This window comes from Gossypium hirsutum, chromosome A09, assembly GCF_007990345.1.
Source record: "Gossypium hirsutum isolate 1008001.06 chromosome A09, Gossypium_hirsutum_v2.1, whole genome shotgun sequence".
Lineage (NCBI taxonomy): Eukaryota > Viridiplantae > Streptophyta > Magnoliopsida > Malvales > Malvaceae > Gossypium > Gossypium hirsutum.
The window spans coordinates 19,186,181-19,210,408 of record NC_053432.1 but is presented as its reverse complement, the minus strand read 5'-3'; the positions used below and the strand labels follow the sequence as shown (position 1 = coordinate 19,210,408).

The 24,228-nt window shown below is 34.0% G+C and overlaps 1 protein-coding gene across 1 annotated transcript in view; it reads left to right on the top strand.

Annotated features, from left to right (window-relative positions):
• The window catches only part of LOC107894602 (uncharacterized), a 47,215-nt gene extending 23,242 nt beyond the window's left edge, over positions 1–23,973 (top strand). Inside the window, exon 2 of the mRNA XM_016819859.1 lies at positions 23,685–23,973. Coding sequence (XP_016675348.1) covers positions 23,685–23,973 — 289 coding nt within the window. The remainder of the gene's footprint in view (positions 1–23,684) is intronic.
• Positions 23,974–24,228: the final 255 nt, after the last annotated feature.

The window sequence follows — 24,228 nt, the reverse complement described above, 5'->3', positions numbered from 1 at the left end:
TTTCCATCTAACAGGGTAGTCGTGTAACATCTACCCCACTACGCTACCGCTGCGCACTCTGATCCTACTATCACTATCACACTTCAACTAGAACTTGAAACATCTCATACATACAACACTTATTCACTGAAGTAGACACATATTTATCACACATATATACAATTTCTATATCCAAACATCACATCCACATAAAATAAATACCAAATTTAAATTCAGACCAATATCTAAGGAATCCATAGTGTTTCAATTTCTAAATAGACAAAAGTATTCAGAAGACTTACGGATTCAGCGTCGGAGACTCGGTGTGCCACACTTTTTAAGAGAAATACTTCAAACAGACCACGTGGTTGAAAATAATTTCTAAAATTCAACCTTTGAAAACCCATTCCACAACCGAGTTATTGCAACCCAGGCTCTGATACCACAAAATGTAACACCCCAAACCCGACCTGGAAGTTTGGCTCGAACTTGGCGTGTCACATTGAAGTGTTTTTCGAAAACCATGTTTCCATTAAAAACCCTTCTTAATAATTTAAACTTATACCATTTTTAAACCTTGTTAGAAAACCTCAACTGAATAACATTCTTAACAACTTTGTAAAAATCTTGGTAGTTGCGGAAACTTACTTTAAAAACAATTGCGGTTTCGTGATGTTTTGAATAACAGTAGTTGCTTTGGAAAATCGTGTTCTAATACTAGTAATTATAAGAACAATAAATAAAATTCCAAATTTGAAATCCAGAAAATTACAACGGCTTTACTACAACCCACATAAAATAATTTAAAGGTAATAATCAAAACTGTAACATAAACAGTGTGTGTGGCTTCCTCCGAGCCCCTAGCAACCCCGATCCATCTAAGGCTGGAAATTACCTGAAAGGTTAATAAACGGGGTGAGTTTACGAAAACTCAGTGTGAAATCCCCTACTATAAAAAGGAACAGTCAGTCATCTAAAAGAATTAAAAGTCTGGCCCCAGCCTTACTTACAATTTCAGTACCAATCGGGTCTTAACCCATTACAACAGACAGTACCAGATGGACCTTAGCCCATTACAGAATAAGAAACATTATCAGAATTGGAACCAAAATGAGAATTAGAATCAGAATCAGTAACAAAATCAGAATCAGAATCAATATTAGTAACAAAATTAGAATCAGAATCAGAATTAGGTGACAGAACCAGAATCAGAATCAGTAACAGAATCAGAATCAGAATCAGTATTAGTAACAGAATCAGAATCAGAATCAGAATTACGTGACAGAATCAGAATCAGAATGTGAATGCAATCCCAACCCAATCCAGCCGTATACACCCTCGTACCAACCTTACACCATGTGGGGAGACAACTCGACCCACCCATCCGCTACACACCACAAAATTTGCAGCATGGCTGCCAGAACAGATATCGTGACAGAGTCACCAGATACAGATATTGTGGCAGAGCCACCAGAATCAGATAATGTGGCGAACCCACCTAACAGAATACGTGGCACAAAGCCATAGATAACTGTAATAACTTCGGCACATAGCCATCAGTGACGGTAATATAACTGGCGCACAGCCTTCGGTAAATATGATTGACACAGAGTCGTCAACAAATATGTTAGGCACATAGCTACAGGTAAATACGTTTGGCACGAAGCCATAGTCAAGATGGCCCAAAGCCATATTTAGGTTGGCACAGAGCCATTAATAACGGGTCTATAATTGGCACGAAGCCCACAACAACGGCACACAGCCTTCGGTAGCGTGATCGGCACTTAGCCATCGATCGGTCAACAGATATTGTGATAGAGTCACCAAATACAGATATTGTGCCAGAGCCACCAGAACAGATATTTGTGGCATAGCCACCAGAACGCTTCCTTCGTACAAAATCCCAACCCATGCAACATGTCATGTATGCAGAATGTCATGCCCATATTTGAATCAAACAATCATAGTCAAGTCATTCATATCACCAACATATATTCACAATCAAATCTGTCAAACGCACAGTCCAAGTCAGTAACTTGCCCACAAGGGCAAAACAGTCATTTAACACCCTAGGGGCAAAATGGTAATTTTACCCCACAAGGGTATCTCGATAATTCTACCCTACAGGGGTATTTCGGTATTTCTACCCTACAAGAGTATTTAGATAATTCTACCCTACAGGGGTATTTTGGTAATTCTATCCTATAAGGGTATTTCAGTAATTCTACCTTATAGGGGTTTTCAGAAATTCTACCCTACAGGGGTATTTCAGTAATTTCACAATCAATGGTAAAACGGTAATTCTGTAAATCGAGGGTAAAACGATAATTTTGTAAATCGGGAGTACTTTGGTAATTTTACAAGTCGAGGGAATTTCAGTAATTGGTAAACTAAAGTATTCTAAACATGGATAACAATACAAATGGGCCTAAAGCCTATTCTCGACCCAAATGGGCCCACACGCTCGTGTGGCCCTTTTAGCCCAAACCTAGCCACAGATATGCGATTCACCTAGCCTAGTCCAATATTTACTACACAATCAAACAACTTATCCAATTAGGCCTGTAGGCCCATTGGGCCCACATGGCCCCTTTCGGCCCATCACGGCCCGAAGTAGCCATCCAACAACAAGAGTAGTGATAAATAAACACGTGATTGGAGACTGGAGTTAATCCACGCTCCGAGCACTCTTAGCCGACGCCCAACCCAAACAAGCACGCCATAAAGAGAATGGGATCAGCCAAGAAAGGTACCTTTACTCTCCTCATGGTTCTCTCTATTTAAAGCCAGCTTCCCATCCACTCTTATGTTAGCTTCCCGATGTGGGATCCCTCCAACATCAGAGTTTAAATTCAACACCAACTCTTGCCGCCCCCTGTTAGCAAAATAAATGCTCTTTGCTTGCTATGGGATTCGAACCCATGCCTCCCCTTAAATGCTCCACATGCTACTTGCCACTAAGCCACCAGGCTTTTTTGTGTCACAATTTCTCCAACAATATTCTTAAGGCCTACCTACTACACCCAGGGTTTGATTCACCTTAAACCAATTTTTTTTTGCTAGAGTCCAGGTTTAAACCCAGGACTTCTCCAACACTTCTCAACACACTTAACCACTAAAACAAGCCTTCATTAATGAAATTTGTATGCACAACAGAATATTATAAGCTGCCTGCAACCGCTCCCATGCTCAAGGCCCAAAACTTCTAGGCCCAAATTCAGGGTGTTACAAATGCATATTTTTGTAAGTTTGAAAATGTATACAATATAATATAATGATTCCATTTTGTTATAATGAAATATAAATGTTATTGAGTTACTTAATTTCTTATGACTTACTAAGCTATGAAGGCTTACTGTGTGTGTTTATGTTTGTCTTTGTTTATAGATTTTGGAATCTAATTATGAGCTCGGGGATCGTCAGCAAAGTCCATCACACTATCGACCATTTTTGGTATTTTATAAGTTTAAACTTGAATCTATGGCATGTATAGGCTAGATTATATTTATTTAAGTTTGAATTTGAATATGTATTAAGCCATACGAATATGGCTTGTTTAATTTATTAGGTTCGATTTTAAGGTTTGATCAAATTTTGGTTATAATTGATATGGTTGGAGTTTATTTTGGTATGCATATTTTATGATATGTATGATTTGTGTTTTGGTGATATGTTTGTGATGCTGATTGTAATATTGAAAAAGAAATGTGTTAATGATGAATCATAATTGGCCATGAAAGTAGCTCATTTTGGATGTATGATTTGTTGTATATTTTGTAAGGTGATTGATTAAAAAATTGGCTTAAGTGAGGTTAATAGGGTTGATAAATATGGATAGGTATGATGTTTAAGTATAAGCAAGTTTCGGTTTTGATATATATGTGTGAAGTGGCTAGCACTTTTGGTAAGGATTGTCTAAGTATGGTTTTGGTTTAAATCTATTTTGAAAACATCGAGCATGCTATATGTGAATGATATATTTGACATAATGATGATGATATATGATGATGATATAGTCATATGATTTAATATGATTAAATAGGTGACATGTTGTGTAAAGTATGTATGGTGAGATTTAATATGTTTGTTCGAGTATAATTTAAATTAATATAATTATATGAGTATAGATTTGTGATAAGTAAAAAAGTAATATTTGATTTTAATATATTGCTTGTTATGTGATATAAATATGAATATATATTTAACATGCCGTGTGGATGCTATAATATGGAATAATATATATATGTGAAATATGATTGATACATATAGTAATGGGGTGAGGTTATGCCAAAGAATATGTAAATGGTATATTTGGTTTGAATGAAATTATGAATGTGTATTTTTGAATAGTGGATGTTCGGCTGTGTAATGGAATAGAAATAAATATAAGTTTATTACCTTTAATCATTGTTTATAAATAAGATGTTAAGCATAATGAGTAATTTGTGAAATGACTCTGTTTAGATTTGGCAAACAAGGTGAATTAACTTTCGGTAGTTGTATAATAATTGAGGTATCATGTACTTGATGAAAAGTTGGATTGCTTTGGTTATATGGATTTATATATAAACTTAGCTGAAAATATGGCTATTAAATTAGTTTGAGTATGACATTTGTTAATTTAATTGATATGTGCTAGTAGCATGTCAAAATTTGAGTTGATATGCTATATATATGCTGGATGAATAATTAATATTATATATATATAATGATGTGATGGTGTGAAGGATAAAATAAAGTGTTTGATTATTCAGTCAGGTAATTTGGCAAATGTTTCATATGTATAATGTGATAGAGCATAATAAAAGTAGACAACAAACAAAGCATATATGTTTGCTTGTTATATATATGTTTGGTTAGAGATTTAACAAATGACCATATGATTAGTAACTTTGTTTTTAATAAAGTTGTATGTATGTTTGATCTAAGTAATTAATAATGAGATGTTTATTTCCATGTGCCTATATCCGGCCATTTGATAATGATTATAGTTGTATGTTATCTAATTTATGTGTAACCTGTAAATTTGGTTTGATTTAATATATTTCCGGTTGTGATAATTTAAGATGAATAATTTCTATGTCTATTTATAATTATCCGAAAGTTGTGTTTAGTTAGTAATACTTTGTAACCCTTTCCGGCAACGGTTACAGGCTAGGGGTGTTACATATATTCCATGTAGTTCATACAAACTTTCAGAGGTTTTTAACTCAGTCGAATAAAACTCAACCACATTAATTCCATGTTTAACCACATTCGGCTACTCTACTATAGATCTATAAAATTTGAATCATCATATTAAACCATTTTACATTCAAAATAGACAATGTTTAATTGCCTAAAGACTTACCTCGGATATCAACGAACAATGTAAATTGACTATTCAACTATTTTTTTCTTTTCCCCGATCCAAGTCCGATTTTCCCTTTTCTTGATCTAAATTGACATAATTTAAAATTATTTAATCAAATTCATTCAAAAACACATAAATGGACAAATTGCACTTTTGCCCCATACATTTTACACTTTTAGCAATTTAATCAAAAATTCACAAAACACAAAACAAGCATAATTTGCCCATGCCATGCTTGAGTCGAATACTCCCCATACACATAAAAGTCTTCACATTTCATTTATTTCACAATTTAGTCCCTTAATTTATTATTTTTTCAATTTAGTCCTAATTACTCAAAATCATCAAAAACTCCAATACAAAACATGTTAATCTAAAACATATCTTTGATATTTCATCCTCAAACATCACAAAACACAAATATTCATAAATGGAATAACTCAAAATATGCATCAAAATCAAAAATTCTAGCATGGGTCGGTAGTATTCGAAGCAACGATCTCAAAAATGTAAAAATTATCAAAAACCAAGCTAAACTCATACCTTAATCAAGCTTGAATACAACAGAAACCTAGCTTCTTTTTCTTTTTCTTTCTATTTTCATATTCGGCCAAAGAGAAAAGTATGAACCATGGCTTTAAATTTTATGTTTTATAATATATTAACTTTTTAATTCAATTCCATATTTAACCTTTATTAACTAATATAAAACCATTATAATTTAAAGTCTTTACCGTCCATTACTTATTTTCATGGACAAATTGCATACTAAATACCTCAAATTACAAAGACACATTCATTTTAGCCCTTTTACAATTAACCATCAAATTTTCATTTTACGCGATTAAGCCTTTTTATTTAATCGAACACTCAAACAATAAAATTAAATTACGAAAATTTCATAGGCATAATTTCAAGCAAAATAAACATAGAAAATATTTTTAAAATATTTTTCTGACTTGGATTTGTAGTCCCGAAACCACCGTTTCGATTAGGGTCTAAATCTGGCTATTACGTATTCCATGTTTCGATGCTTCATAGATATCGATCTGATCCCTCACATGTGATTAATCCGTCAGAGATTGAGATTAAATCTGATATGGCATATGTGGAACAATAGATTCGTATTCCTGCTCGCGAAGTTAAAGTATTTTGAAATAAGAAAATTTAGTTAGTGAAAAGTACTGTGGCATAAACACAGAGTAGAAGAGGCAACATGGGAGCCAGAAGATGCAATGAAAGAACATTATCCAAACCTATTCACTGGTAACATTTTCGGGGACGAAAATCCTTAAGGGGACAGAGTTATAACAACTCAATTTAGACCCTATTCGGAACGGTGGTTTCGGGACCATGAATCCTAGTCAAAAAAAAATATAAAATTATTTCCTATGTTTATTATGTGTGAATTTATATGTGTCAAATTTTCGTGATTTAATTTTGTCATTTGAGTGCCGATTTAATAAAAAGGGTTTAATTGCATAAAATGAAAATTTGATGTTTAATTTTAAAAGGGCCGAATTGATGATGTCTTTATTTCATGAGGTCCTTATGTTGCAATTATGCCATTGATTATATGAATGGACGGTAATGGCATGCAATATACAGTTTTGTTATTAAATCATGAAGGTTAAATATGTATATTGATAAATAAGTTAATATATGTTATAATAAAACATAATTAAATCCATTTGTTTATATTTCATTTCTTATGACCGAATAACAAAAAGAGAAAGAAAAGAAACACAGCTTAGGTATTCGACCATTGTTGAACTTGATTAAGGTACGTAACTAGCTCAATTTTTTATAATTTTTACGTTTTTCAGATCGTTGCAGTGTAATGTACAAAGTCCATACTTGAATTTCTGATTTTGATGAATATTTTGAGTTATGCCATTGATGAATAATTGAGCATTGTGATGTTAGTTGATGAAATATGAAAGATATATTTTGGATTAACATGTTTTGTATTGGAATTTTTGATGATTTTGAGTAATTAGGACTAAATTACAGAAATAATAAATTGAGAAACTAAAATGTGAAATAAATGAAATGTATGGACTTGTATGAATATAAGGAGCATTCGGCCTAAGCATAGTGTATTCAAATTTTGCATGTTTTGTGTTTTGTGCAATTTGGACAAAATTGTAAAAAGTGTAAAATGTCAGGTTAAAATGGTAATTTTCCCATTTATGTGTTTTTGGACTAAATTGAGTGAAGTTATGTTTGAGTGAGTTTAATTTGAATATGTTTAGATCAAGAACCAAAGAAATAGGATTTGGATCGGGGGGAAACCAAAGTTGTCGATTAGTCATCTCGTTCCGGTTACCGTTGTCCGGGGTAAGTATATAAGCAAATATATGTTATTTATTTGATTAAATACGAAATATATATACTGGAATGTACATTGTGATAGTATATATGTGAAAGGAAAACATGTATAAGCTTGAAATCATTGTTTACGAGTTTGATTCAACCGAGTTACGATTGCCGAAAGCCCCATACGAACCTTAGGAATAGCTAGGATACAAATGTCATGACATAGGATTTCCTATATGTGTTCTCCTATAAGACCACATCTGGGACGTTGGCATCGAGATGTGATTACGTGTAAGACCATGTCTGGGACATCGACATCATATTTGATTCGTGTAAGACCCTGTCTGGGATAGTGGCATCGATATGTGATAGCATGTAAGACCACGTCTAGGACGTTGGCATTGTACGATATATGTGTGATTATTCAAGTATCCTATTCAATTCCAAATGGTTCGACGGGCAATAATAAGTTGTGATTGAATGTGTAAAATGAGTTAAAGTGATTAGGTATGTAATAGCTTATTACTTAGTTGAAATAAGGTAAGTTGGTTACTTGATATGTGTTGCAAATCATATATGATGTAAATGAAAAATTATATGTGTATATGAAAAGTACATTCGACCAAAGGTTATGTATAGTGAAATCATAATGGTGACCTCTGTGCAAACATATAAGAATGATTATATTCGGCCTTATGAATAGAAAATGTGAATATTTATGAAATGATTCATGAATATATGTATATGAGTTATGTTTATTCGGTTATATAATGGTACTATGGTTTTGAAATTTAATGTTACTTTGATAGTAGATACTTGTATATTCGGCCAAGGTAAAATTTGTTTATAGAAGCATATGTTATATATGAAATTGTGAGCTTGAAAATAAATGTGATCTGATAGCACAAATTAGTTTGGTTAAGTTGAGTTGATATTAACATTGAGTTATTTATTTTTTTTATAACTTACTAAGCTATGATAGCTTACTCTGTGTGTTTATGTTTGCTTCTGTTTTATAGATTTTTGGAGACTAGTTACGAGCTCGGGGATCGTCAGCAAAGTCTATCAAGCTATTGATTGTTTTTTTGGTATTTTATAAGTTTGAACTTGAACTTATGGCATGTATAAGCTAGATTATATTTGGTTAAGTTTGAAGTTGTGTATATAATAAGCCATGCGAAAATGGCTAATATGTTATATATGAAACTCTAGTCAAGTTTATATGTGTTATATGCATTGAAAATGGTTGTTGATTTTGGATGTGTGTTTGGGTTGATTCAGTTATGGTTCATGCATAGATAAATATATATGTGAACATGGTTGTTTTGCTTTGTTAAGGTATCACAAATAGCCTATGTTTAGCTCACTTTTGGTAAGTTTGATGTATGGTATGTTTTGTCTTTGATAATGATTTATTAATTTGGCTTAGTAATGGAGCAAAATGATAATGATATATATATTCGAATGGGTATTAGTTATTTTGATTCGGTTGTAATGGCAATGCATGTGCATATATAGTATGTTTGAATTGTTGGCTAATTAGGTACGTTCAATGAAGACAAGTAATGAGTATGTTATATGATTGTTTTGGTTAATATGCTTTATTTGAGATACAGTAATAAAAGACTAAAATGTTAGGTTTTATATTGAGTTGAAAATGTGCCATATTTAAGGTTCGAAAAGTGTGCTTAAATCATGTCATTATGTGTTTATTTATATGTTAATGTTATAATTGTTGTATTGAATATTTGTGGACTAAGTTAGGCTATGAAAATTTGATTAATGAATGTGGTTTTTGTGTCGGTGTCAAATGACATTTAACTTGAATGTTTTGATCAATTTATTTGAGTCGTTTAATTGGTTAAGTTGATGATATATTCGGCATATGCTAAGTAGAATATTATATATATGTATCCATGTTATGCAATTGTTGTAGTTAGGTAAACAAATGTTATAATGGTACATGTTATTTTTATGAAATGAAATGATGTATGTTTGCATGTTTTAAAGTATGCGCATAAAATATGTAAGATGATAAGTTATTTTATATTTAAATTATTCGAATGCGATGAATATTAAGTATACATATATGATTGGTATATGAAATGGAATATACTTGGTTATGAGTTAGGCATTCGATTTCCATTTCCTTGGTTGTATTGATTGAATATAAATTTGGAAATTGTATGAATTATAGAATCGAAGCATGTTACATTGGTTTAAAATTTTACTAGATGATTAACATTGAAATGATAGCCTATTTTGAGTTGTATTATGATCGGTAATGCGTCGTAACCCCATTTACAAATGCTATTCCAATTCACACACTTAGTGTTATTTATAACCTAAGGTATTCAGAATCGCACACTTAGTGCTGAACATAGTCAATTTATCATCAGGCTCAAACCATTGTCAAAGATATACAATTTATGTCACACCCCTAACCCGTATCCGTCACCGAAATAGGGTTACGGGGCATTGCCGAAAAAGATACAACTTTCATGTATTCACACAATCATTCAAATTAAATTCGAAAACATACATTTTTAACTTTAATTTAACAAAACTTGAATATTAATACACAAAGCACAAAACAATTTATTAGATTCTCATATAACCATTTGGTTATCTTATAGCAGGAACTACTTTTAATATAGTCAATTTCCAATGTAATAACCGAAAGATAAAACATGCTAAATCCAAATACTTTATTCAATGTCTACTTTCAATTTACCTATTACCTTACATGCATGAAACATTTCATATAACCAACCAATAAGTTATTCACAAAACCAATTACACATGATCATATCATTTTGACCAAACAGAACATATATGCATCATATAAAATTCATATTACCTTTTTGTTTTACCAATACAAAATTCACTATTCATTTGGTCATTTATTTCAATGCATTACCGTATATAAACATACCTAATAATCAAGCTATGTTCAAAGTTACGTTTTCTTCATTTTACCCTATTATTCCATATGCGTATAACCTTCCATGGAAATGAATTAATATACATATATACTAACCATAATTTACACATCAAATCAAATACATTACAAATATATCTTATCATACACATAAATATCATATCAAAACATTATATAATTATATATATACAAATGCTGAATCACAGCTAGTTCATAACCATCACTTATATTTTATCACCTAACCAAATACAAAAATATTTATTCAAACACATAACTTACATACCATGTAATAAATATATCAAAATTAATTCTTACCATGTTTGGTCATAAGCAAATATCCATTGATGTTAAATCATATATAACACCTTAACCAAACATATCAACCAAGTTCACATGTATATTTTATCTTAGCATGAATCATAGTCGAATCAACCAAACATACTTATGAATATATATACCATAGCTGATTCATCAACCACATATATCTCCAAAAATCATCAACCATTTCCAAAGCATATAACACATATAAGCAATAGCCAAACACCAAAATCAAGCATAACCATCACCTAAACGAAACATTAAATCCAAACTTATCAAGGTAATAAGCCATTTTTGCATGGCTCATATTTACATAAACCAAAATTCAACATTTCAAAATATAATCCAGCCTATACTGTAACACCCCGAACCCAAAACCGACACCGGAGTCGAACACGAGGTGTTAACTGGCTTTAACCCCTTACAAAATTTATTTTCCAGACACTGCCCTATCTGTGTACTAGTCGTTTTAAAAATCATATCTTGAGTTTCGTAACTCGAAAGTCAGTTTCGTAATTTTTCCCAGAAACTAGACTCATGTGCCCATCTATATATTTTTTTTAGAATTTTTGGTTGGGCCAATTAGTACAGTTTATTAGTCAAAGTTCCCCAAGTTGCAGGGGTCGACTACACTGACCTTTGCCCATTACGACTGGGATATCTCCCTGCACGGGGCTTCAATACTGTTGTCGTTTGTTTCTATGAAAACTAGACTCAGAGAGGAATCTGCACATATATGGTAAGACCCCTAATTATCTCTGGTTAATTTATAATGAATTTCCAAAGTCAGAGCAGGGAATCCAGAAACCGTTCTGGCCCTGTCCCACTAAAATCTGATTATCTCTTAATATACTGCCCATATGATCTTTTCGTTACTTCCTCATGAAAGCAGACTCATCGAGCTTCGATTACATAATTTATTCATCAATTAATTCCACTCCTACTATTTTTAGTGATTTTTCAATCTCATGACACTGCTGCTGCCAGCATCTGTTACGAAAGTAACTAGGTCCATTTCATGCCTACCCTTGATCCAATTCAATCGAACATTCGTGCCATTTTCGCATGGCTTAAAGTTTACATGCCATAATTCAAACACAACGTACTAGCTTATACATGCCAAAATGATCTTCTAAACACACTAAGAAGAAAGTACCAAAACTTGCTATCCGGTGTGATGACTTCAATGACGGCCCGACCCCGCAAAAATAGATGAGTCCAAGCAACCTATAGTGGGTGACAAGGAAACATCGAGTGAGTTTATAACTCAGTAAGTCATAAGCAATGCACTACCATCTATCAACAACATTATCACAAGAGGAAGCAAAACGGAACGAGACAATTTACTCCATCCATACCGAATCCTACCATAGTTCCTCCAACCTATCAACTCAATTTCATATCAATTCATGCATTCACATTCTATATGCTCATCAATAGGACATTGAAGCAATCTCATAAATCGATTTATTTTCGTTAGAATCAAACGACTATACGGCCTTTCACCCATCCTACGATAAAACTTATGTACGTGACTTCAAGTATATTTGTCACATAGGTTCGAACTTACCGAGCTCAACACCAAGTATAAGCATAGCACGTATTAGCCACGTACTTAAGACACTTACCCGACCCGCTGTCCGCGATCGACTCAATAGTGTCGCACACATAGTGTCCATAATGATTCACGAATGTATATTGAGCCCGCACACTCAGTGCTATATAATCAACTCGCACACTTAGTGCCACGTAATCAAATCGCACACTTAGTGCTACATAGTCAGACTCGCACTCTTAGCGCCGCATGGTCAATTCGCACACTTAGTGCATCATATTCATTTCGCACACTTAGTGCAACATAGTCAAATCGCACCCTTAGTGCTGTACAATTTAATCCCGCGCACTTAGCGCCAATCTCATGGTCTTAAATGGTTATCCCGCACGTTTAGTGCCGAGATCAACAACTCAGTACATCTTACCTCTTTTCATTCATTCAACAATTTCATCATCACATACGTACATGCATATATATATGTATATTTATTCATTCCAATCAGCATCCATACATACACATTATGACCATTTGAAATACTACCCACTACATGCTTAATGACTTACTTTATGTTGGGTAAAATAATTCCGAGTCGGCTACTCGATGACCTTCGATTTCCCCTTGTTGGACGCCTCTCCTTTAGGTTCTTGAGCTTAAATAATACAAATAAGAGTATTCAATATTTAACTCAATAACATGAATTTATTTATCACATTCGGCAATCACACATCATTAAATTTTCAAACCAAGATGTCATTATATGACCACATATACACATATCCATATACTCAAGCTCAATAATTATAATGTAATATCATGTACCCACTTTAAGTATATTGCCGAATATACTTAATCATACATACACCTAACCAAAACAATTTCCTAAAATCTTCATATCATTTGTACACTAGGCCGATTGCCCTCACCAAGTTCACCTATGTTCTTCAACAATTCCTTCATTGATCAAGCACATATTCGGCTAAGAAATGGCAATTTTAGCAACCTTCGATTTAGTACTTAACTTTTACCACATATCAAATAACTCATTTCCTTACTCATGTGACCATGTATATTCGGTCATGCATGCACACAAAAAAAATCAATTTGGAGACTCTATCAATCCAACATACATTCGGCACCTTCATCCACCATTCTACCAAGCATGTAATATTCAAACACAACCAAACCCACATTCGGCCCTAGCTCATAACAAGGTAGCCGATTTTTTTTTTTATAGTTCAAACACTCCTCTATCATCATTCACCTAACTTTAACATGAAACAACAAAACTCACCATTTCTCATCCAAATAACATGAACAACAACCATTCCTTGAACCCTTTCTCATGACCGATTGCTCATGTTATCAACAAGATTCAAGGTTTAAACATGGGCTATTTAAAACATGCATGCATCTCAAAGACAACATCAAACATACCTTAGTCTAACAACCACCATAGCCGATTTTCTCAAGCCTTTTTCCCCTTCCTTTCTTTCCTCTATTCGGCCAAGGATGTTCAAGAATGAACTCTTTTTTTTTTCTTTCTTCAATTCATGGCAACAAGGGGGGGTGAGACCATGTACTTTTTTTTTTCCATCACCCTTCCTTTCATTATTTAATCACCATGCTTATTATTTTATTTTTCTTAACATGCATCACTAGCATAACATGTTGGAGACATGTTTCCACCTATAGCATGGCCGGCCACTACATATTAGGGAGGGGGAATTTGACATGCAAGTCCCTTTTTTTTTCCACATGCACTAGTAGGTCCTCATGCATTGACCTATCACATTTTAAAATTTTCTCATATAAGTCCTATTGACTAAATTCACATGCAATCGACTAAATCGAAGCTTGAAATTTTTACACATTCATGATTACATATTCTAGACAATAAACATCACATTCAAACCTTTCGGTGACTCGGTTTAGCGGTCCCGAAACCACTTCCCGGCTAGGGTCAATTTTGGGCTGTCACATATACATTCCATAAGTTCTTAAATTCAGCTTATAAAATACCAAAGATAGTTGATAGTGTGATAAGCTTTGCGGTTGATCCCCTAGCTCGTAACTAGATCTCGAAATCTATAAAACAGAGACAAACATAACATACAGTAAGCTATTTAAGCTTAGTAAGTCATAAGCAAATAATTAACTCAAAGACATAATCAAATCATTAAAACTAAATCAAATTATACTATCATAATCACATTAAATCTCAAGCTTACTACTTCATGTATTATAAATATATTTCACATATTATTTATTCATGACTGATTGAATGTATATATACATTAACAAAGTATCATTCAATTTCCAAGCGAAAATATCATTATCATACCAAGTACATATACACTTATATACATACATTCATAAATCAAAGTATAACAATCATACATATATTTATACCTTATGGCCGAATATACCATATAAATGCACATATGTTTACATTAGTAACTTGTACAATTTGCATCACATATTAAATGGCCAACTTACCTTATTTTCAATTAGGTAATTAACTAACTCATACCTGATCGTTTTCGCTCGTTTTACACCTTCGCTCACAACTTATCATTGCCTGTTAAACCATTTGGAATTGAATAGGATACTCGGATAATCATATATATCATAATATGCCAATGACCTAGACGTAGTCTTACATGCTATCTCATATCGATGCCATTGTCCTAGACAGGGTCTTACACAAACCTTCAAATACGATGACGATGTCTCAAACATGGTCTTACTTGTAACCACATATCGAAGCCAACGTCCTAGAGGTGGTCTTACTCGAGAACACATATCAGAAATCCTATGTCATGACATTTGTATCCTAGCTATTCCTAAGGTTCGTACTGGGCTTTTGGACGTCGTAATTCGATCGAAACGAACTCGTGAGCTTAGTTCCCATACACATGTACATTCGGCTTTCACATATATAATTTCCACAATTCAATTTCAACATATAAACTCATACATAATTAAAATTAAAGATATCTATTTGCTTATAAACTTACCTCGGACGACGAAAATCGAAACGGGGCAGCTAGTCGACAACTTTAGTTTTCCCTCAATCCAAATCTGATTTCTTTGGTTCTTGATCTAAGCATATTCAAATTAAACTCATTCAAACATATTGTCACTCAATTTAGTCCAAAACACATAAATGGGCAAATTACTATTTTACCCCTGATATTTTGCACTTTTTACAATTTAGTCCAATTTGCACAAAACACAAAACATAAAAAAATTTGCATATACCATGCTTAGGCTGAATCTTCCTTATGTTCATACAAGTTCATACATTCCATTTATTTCACATTTTAGCCCCTCAATTTATTATTTTTGCAATTTAGTCCTAATTACTCAAATTACCAAAAATTCCAATACAAAACATGTTAATAAAAAACATATCTTTCATATTTCATCAACTAAAATCACACAGCTCAAATGTTCATCAATGGCATAACTCAAAATATTCATCAAAAGAAAAAATTCAAGTATGGGCTTTGTAGATAACATAGCAACGATCTCAAAAACGTAAAAATTATCAAAAACCAAGCTAGTTACATACCTTGATTGAGCTTGCTAATGGCCGAACCTTTAAACCCTTTATTTTCTTTTCTTATTTTGTTATTTCAGCAAGAACAAGAATGTATGAAAGCTTATTTTAATTTTTATGTTTTATTATTACATATATTATTACATGTTTTACTAAATTAACCTTATAAATATATATAAAATATTATAATTCATGGTCTTAACCGTCCACTCAAATTGTCAATGGCTTAATTGCATTATAAGTGCATCACATTACAAAGACAACAACTATTAAGCACTTTCACATTTAACTTCAAATTTTCATTTTACGCGATTAAGCCCTTTTATTTAATCGGATACTCAAACGATAAAATTAAATAATGAAAATTTCACACATATAAATTCACACATAATAAACATAGAAAATAATTTTAAAATATTTTTTGACTCTTATTCGTGGTCCTGAAACCACCATTCCGATTAGGGTCTAAATTGGGTTGTTACAATTTATGCATTATCAAAGCATTAAAACATAAATGTAACATCATTTATCATGTATGAACTTACCTCGCACTCGAAATTGACAATTCAGATTGTTTACTCCATAACCTTCGATTTCCCTCGATCTAAATCTGAATTCGTGCTTTCTTGATCTATATATATTCAAAATTAACCCTTTTACTCAGTAAATCATTCAATTCAATTCATAAAATCACAAAATACACAAAATTTCCTTATACACATGTTAGGCCGAATATTCACTTAGCTTATACAAGCCCACACATTTCATTTATTTCACATTTTAGTCCCTCAAAACCTCATTTTTACAATTTAGCCCAAATAACTCAAATTCATCAAAGATCCCAATGCAAAACATATATATCTATCATCAAGCTTCCATATTTCATCAACTATGTAACACCCTCACGCCCGAGACCGTAACCAGGGTCGAGCTTGAGGTGTTACTAAACTTATTTCATTAATTAAACAGCTCAAATAATTTATTTTTAAAATTTCCAGACAAGCTAGCTAACTGCATCACAGTCGCTTAAAAATTCATATCTTGAGTTCTGAAACTTGAAATTAAGATCCGTAAATTTTTCCTGAAACTAGACTCATATATCTATCTACTAATTTTTTTCTAGAACTTTTTGTCAGGCCAATTGGTACATTTTATTAGTTAAAGTCTCCCCTATTTTAGGGTTTAACTACTCTGACCCCTATGTATTACGAATCAGATATCCCCCTCTACAGAGTTTTAATGATTATGTCGTTTATTTCTCATAAAACTAGACTCAATAAGGAATCTGTGCATATAAATTAAAACTCCTAATTATTTTTTTTACAATTTATGGTAGATTTTCAAATTCAAAACAGGGGATTCAGAGACCACTCTGACCCTGTTCCACCAAAACTTAAATATCTCATAAAATATAACTCATTTACCTGTTTTCTTTCATCCATATGAAAATAAACTCATCAAGCTTCGATTTCATAACTTATTCATCATTTAATTCCATTTCTTACTATTTTTAATGATTTTTTAAATTTACGTCATTGCTGCAGCAATATTCTGTTTTATAGCAAATTTTACTTTAAATGTTCATAAACTAAATAACATTTTAAACATACATGTCATCAAATATGATTTAGATTGGCCATTCCAATTGCTAATCATTTATAAACCCTTTTCTTACCAAAACATAACCATATCATATGATCATTTACACAAAGTGAGTATAGTGCTATACATGCCACATGCAAAATATACAAGCAATTTTACCAATTTAGGTCTTCGGATAGTGTGAACGAGCCTTCGACCTATCTCGATTCTCAAGCCGATTTGTCAAAACTACAATGAAGGAAAAGGAGGAAGTGAGCATAAATGCTTAGTAAGTTCACATGCAAATAATAAGTAACATGATCATGCAATCCAATATAAACATCATTAAGACACACATAACATAAGAATACTTACTATCTTACCACAATTTTGTCTCTCCAAGTTCTCAACCAGGAATTAAACTCATACCTGTCCATTTTCACTTTTTCAACACATTCATCATCGAATCACTTTCGTCTCAAACATTCTCCATATTCTCTTAGGATTCTCCCGTTGAACACATAGGAATATAATTTCGGATATGCGGATAATGTGCAAGTAAGTGCTATACTCATAACTGAACAAGCTCAATAGCTTTTAAACCTATGTAGCCAAGCTACCATGTAACCCGCCCATAAACGAACTCAAACTCAACTCAACGAGCTCAGATGCCTAGTTACATCTCACGAACTCAGACTCAACTCAACGAGTTCAGAACTCAACCATCCTAGTGACATGTCACTTGTACCCTAATCTATTCCCAAGGTTCAAATGAGATTCTTCTCAATTACACATTTTTAATCGTCTTCTTTGAAAAATAGAAACCGATAATTGCTAGCATCTCATACTTATCAAGTTGTTCATATAATTTGCATATTACCAAACACTAATTCACAAAGCATAATATTAAATGATAATAAGTATAATATCATATAAATATCATTAAATCACTTAAAATAAAAATTATGTTACCTTATTTACACATGAACTTACCTCGATACAAAATATTAACAATCAAGCCTATTCCTCGTAAACTTTGTTTTTCCCATGATCGCGACTTGAATCTCATTTCACTTGATCTATAATGCCAAATTAATTTTATTTAATACATACATTCATCAAAACAGCCCTTAGTACGAACTTTGGAAAAATTACCATTTTGCCCTTAAACTTTCACATATTTGCACTTTTGCCCCAAGGCTCGTAAATTAAACCTCATCCTATTTTATTATGTTTTATGACATGCTGATCATTTTTCCCTTCTATGGAAACATCAAATTCGCACTCTAACATGTACTTATGACTATTAGGTATTTTTACCGATTAAGCCCTTTTTCTCGTTTTTACTTAAAACCGAGTAGCACAAGTCGTCTAACCAAAATACACAAATTTCACCTATGGGTATTTTTCCAAATATGAACCCTAGTTTGAATTATTGCTAGCATAAGTTAATTCGAGCTACCGGGATTTCACAAACATAAAAATCATTAAAAACGGGGCTTGAAATCACTTACTATGAAGCTTGGAAGTTGAAGAAACCCTAGCTATGGAGAGAGGTAATGTTCGGCCAAGGCTTGATGAAGATGAACACATTTTGGCCTTAATTTCCCTTTTAATTAATTTTAATTACAAAATGGCTAAAATACCGTTAATACCTTTCTTTGAAAATTTTCATGTACAAGCCCATTTTTGTCCAAAATTTTAGAAATTGGTCAATTAGCTATTTAAGACCTCCTCATTAATATTCCAAAGCAATTTCATACTAAAAACTTCTAGAATGCAAGTTTTGCAAATTATTCGATTTAGTCCTTAATCTCAACTTAAGCACTTTATGTACAGAATTTCATCACGAAAGTTTCACACAATCATGTAATCATATCATAAACCTCAAAATAATTATAAAATAATTATTTCTATCTCGGATTTGTGGTCACAAAACCACTATTCCAATTAGGCCCTAATTCTGGACATTACAAACTAACATTATAAAACTCACACAATCAACAATGGCATATTTCAAAATCATCATTAAATTCTAAAATTTAAGCATTGTAACACCCTGAACCCAGCCCAGACATTATGGCCGAATCCGGCGTTTTACATTGAAGTGTCATTATGGAAACTTTAGTGAGTTAAGTTCTTTGTTTTTACCAAATCATCGTGTCAAAATGTTTTACCCGTTTAATTGCCTTTGATATGCTAAACTGTTTAAGACTTGCGGAAGCTTTTAAACCTTGAAGTTAAAACTCGTGTTTTTGAAAAATAGTTATTATTTTGGAAACACGACTTCTTAAAACTAGCAATTTTTAAGTGAATATATATAAAATCCCAATTAAAAATTATAACCCATAAATGTCCTTATTACAAAAACATAAACCCAAATCGAAACTTGAAGTAGGAATAAAACCAAATGTAAAATAATTGCAGTCGTGTGGCCACCTCTGAGTCCCTCGTAGCTCTGAACCGCCTATAGTTGGGGATTACCTGCACAGTTGAAGAGAAAGAGTGAGTTTAAGAAAATTCAGTGTGTAATCCCCTATCAGTCAATCAATATACAACATGCAGTAACAGTCTGGGCCTGAGCCCTATTCAGAAATAGTTCAGAGTGGGCCTTAGCCCAATATAGTAACAAAATAGTACAGTAATACAATCCATCCTAATCCAGCCAACACACCACTTCGTACCACCAACAAATCATGTAGGGAAAAAGTTGACCCACCCAGCCAACACACCAATATCGCAATAAAGCTGCCAGTAATAATATCGCAGCAGAGCTGCCAGTAATAGTAATGCAACAAAGTTTCCAGTATCAGTATATGTGGCAGAGCCATCAGTAACAGTACACTTCCTCCTTAATAGAAACCCAACCCCATGCAGTATGTCATGTCATAAATAATACATGTATGTAGAATGTCATGCTCGGAAAGAACAGTCATATCATAACACAAATTAATCTTTTACCGTCGAGGGTTAAAATAGTCATTTTACCTTTTAAGGGTATTTTGGTCATTTTACTTGCTTTGGGGGCTAGGTATTCTTATCAACCCACCAGCAGGTCTACAGTTGCCTCGAGCGACTTGTACAACCCTGGCGATCCTAGTGGTGTAAAAGGGTCGAAGGCCCAATATGCGGCCCAAGTAGGCCCACACACCCGTTAGCCTACACGGCTCATTTCAGCCCATCATGGCCCAGAGCGGCCCAAACCCGTGAGAATGCTCATGGCGGCCTCTACCGTCTAACACCCATGTGTTGTGGCTCGGCTTACCTCACGAGAAATTGCATGCTCATGTGGCCTCAAATGTCGTATTTTTGGCTTTTCGGCATTTTCTGTTTTACAGTTGAAAGGGGATGTGATTACACACCTGATTGCGAAAACGAGTGAATTGCCCACTACGCCAAAGCCTACACTCATTCAAGATTCATTGTCAGTTTCCCAATCGTTAGAGTTCTTAATACTAAAACCCAAATTGTCACTCACTACTTACCTTGAACGAACGAAAAGAAGCTTCTTGCCCTTAGATTGCTGATTAGGAATCGATCCCATGTCCTTACGGATTATCTATTTTAGCAACGAAACTTATTAAACAAGATTGGTTACCCAAAGGAGAAGATAAACAATAGGACTTAAGACCCCCAACAAGTAACAGAATAGATTGAACTTAGTTTATCAATCGCTTACCAAAACTTAGTGCCTACACTCAGAGGAAGAGTATTCAGTTTACCCTCACCAAAGCCGAATGTGCCCAGTTACAGGAGCAAACAGGAACATTAGCGCCTTCCAGAAAAAGGTAGTGTAATGAGATATTAGATATAAGCACAACAGAAGGAAGAAGGTAAAGAAAGAGGATCATTGTAGTAATGAAAACAATAAGAGAAACTCATGAACCCTTACCACTTTGTTAAAAAGAATGCCCAAACACTAAAGAATCGAAACAAAAGGATGAGGGTAAGTGGTAAATGTTCAGTTCTTAGCACAGAAACAAGGAACGATTGAAGACAACAGACGATATAGAGATGAGGAGGGAAGATGTGTATGGCTAAGGTTCAGAGAAGTAGAAGGAAAGAAAAGAAAATACCAAATGGTCACCTCAGTTTTAACCAAAAATGCAAAAGCACACAAGAAGTCGGCTAACACTTTTTGACAAAGAAGAGACCCAAAGCAGCACAAAAGGCAATGAAAACATAAAGAAAAGAAGAACAAAACAAAACACAAAAAACTCCCAAAATACTCTCAATTGCAGAAATGAAACACACCCCTCCCAAACCCGAAATCATGAGTTTCCCTAAACAAATTTGGCACAAACCCACACACCCTCAAACTCCCATTTTTCCTCCTAAAATCTCTCCATAATCTTCTCTTTAATTTTCTCCCCAATCCTCTCCTTGATTTCCTCCACATAACACTCCTTGACCAAGTCAAACTCCACTCAACAGAGTCTCAAACAACATATGCTTCTTACACGGCAAGAGTAGCAAAATAAATACTCTACTACATTGCCATGACTTGAACCTCAGACCTCCAGCAACTACCACACGCCACTTGCCACAGGGCCACAAGCTCATTTGTATCACATTTCAACTACAGTTATTTATAAGGTCTACATGCTAATGTCCAGATTCATTCAAAAGAAAAAACAAAAATTTTGCTAAAGCCAATACTTGAACCTAAGCTTCTCTAATACTCCCAACCACACCCAAAACACATCTAGCCAATAAAGCAACCATGCAACTTGTGCCATAACATGCGTAATTACCAGATTTACATTTTTAGGGCGTTACAACTTTACCCCCTAAATAAAATTTCAGCCTCAAAATTTACCTGATCAAAATATGTGAGAGTACTGTTGTCGCATCGCCTCCTCAGGTTCCCACGTGGCCTCCTTTGAGTTGTGATTACGCCATAGCACTTTAACTAGTGGAACAGACTTCCTCATCAGTACCTTAACATCACGATCCAATATCTACACTGGTTCCTTCTTAAAGGTCAGATTAGGCCTAACCTCGATCTCCTCAACTGACACTATATGCGTGGTATCAGAACTATAACGATTTAGCATGGAGACATGGAATACATCATGGATCTGGTCCAACTCTGGAGGCAACTCAAGTTGATAAGCAGCTGATCCCACACGCTTCAGTATGCGGTAAGGCCAGATGAACCTAGGGTTTAGCTTGCCCTTTCACCCAAATCTCAATATCTTCTTCCATGGGGAGACCTTGAAAAATACGAAATCCATCACGAAATACTCAATCTCTCAGTGATTAAGATTCACATACGACTTTTGCGTATCAGATGCTTCTTTCAACCGGTCTTGAATCAATTTTACCTTATCCTCGGTATCAGATACCAACTCTGGCCCTAGAACTCGCAGCTCGCCCAACTCAGTCCAACATGAAGGAGTACAACACCTACGACCATATAGTGCCTCATACGGTGCCATCTGAATGCTAGACTGGTAGCTATTGTTATATGCAAACTCTGCTAATGGCAAGTAGTCTTCCCAACTACCTTGAAAATCAATCACACAGCTTCTTAGCATGTCCTCCAGTATCTAAATCACCCTCTCTTACTGACAGTCTATTTAAGGATAGAAAGCAGTACTGAAGTCCAACCTTGTACCAGTACCTCGTGTAACTTCTTCCAAAACTGAGATGTGAAATGAGGATCTAGATCAGATATTATGGAAACCGGTACCCCATGCAGTCTCACAATCTCAGCCACATACAACTTAGCTAGTTTCTGCAATGAGTAATAAGTACGGACTGGTATGAAATGGGCAGTCTTGGTCAACCGATCTATTATGACCCATACCAAATCTTTCTTAGTAGGCGTTAGGGGCAGTCCACTAACAAAGTCCATGGTTACGCTTCTCATATTTCCAGAGGGGAATCTTAACTGGCTGTAATAACCTAAAAGGCAGTTGATGCTCAACCTTTACTTGTTGGCATGTCAGACACTTACTAAATTCGTAACCTCGCGCTTAAGTCCTGGCCACCAATATAGTTCACGAAGGTCTCGGTACATCTTGTTTCTGCCAGGATGCATAAAATAAGGACTACTATGCGGTTATTGCAGTATAGACTGTGATGTATGCACTCCCAGGGCTCCCTCAAGTGCGAATCAAGATCCTATCGAGCTGCCAAAAGGTTCCATGACTCGAGCTCGCACCAAGCGACTTCAAGAAGCTTTAACAGCTTTGTTGACTCGAATTTGGGATGAAACAAAGCCCCTTGACGTTGGAGAAGCTATGGACATCTCGTTGAAGACTCAATGCACTCTTCTGCAAGCCGACTTCAGCTCCTCTCCAGCTCCCCCAGCTCTTCAGCTCCAACTAGCTCACTTGAGCTTGTTTGAGCTCGTTTGAGCTCGTTTGAGCTTCCTTCTAGCTCGTTTCTTATTTCATTTTAATAAACTAAGTTTTAACTTTGTTTTAACTTAATTTTCTACAGCTCATGCCAAATTCCTTAGCTCAAATTAGTTCATTAATTATTTTTGTTTATTTGAGCTAGTCGAATTTAATATACTAGTTAATTTTAATTTAATATGTCCGAAATTAGTTAGTTGTTATTTAAGTTGTTAGTTGTTGTTTAATTATGGTTAAATGATATAATTAAATGTG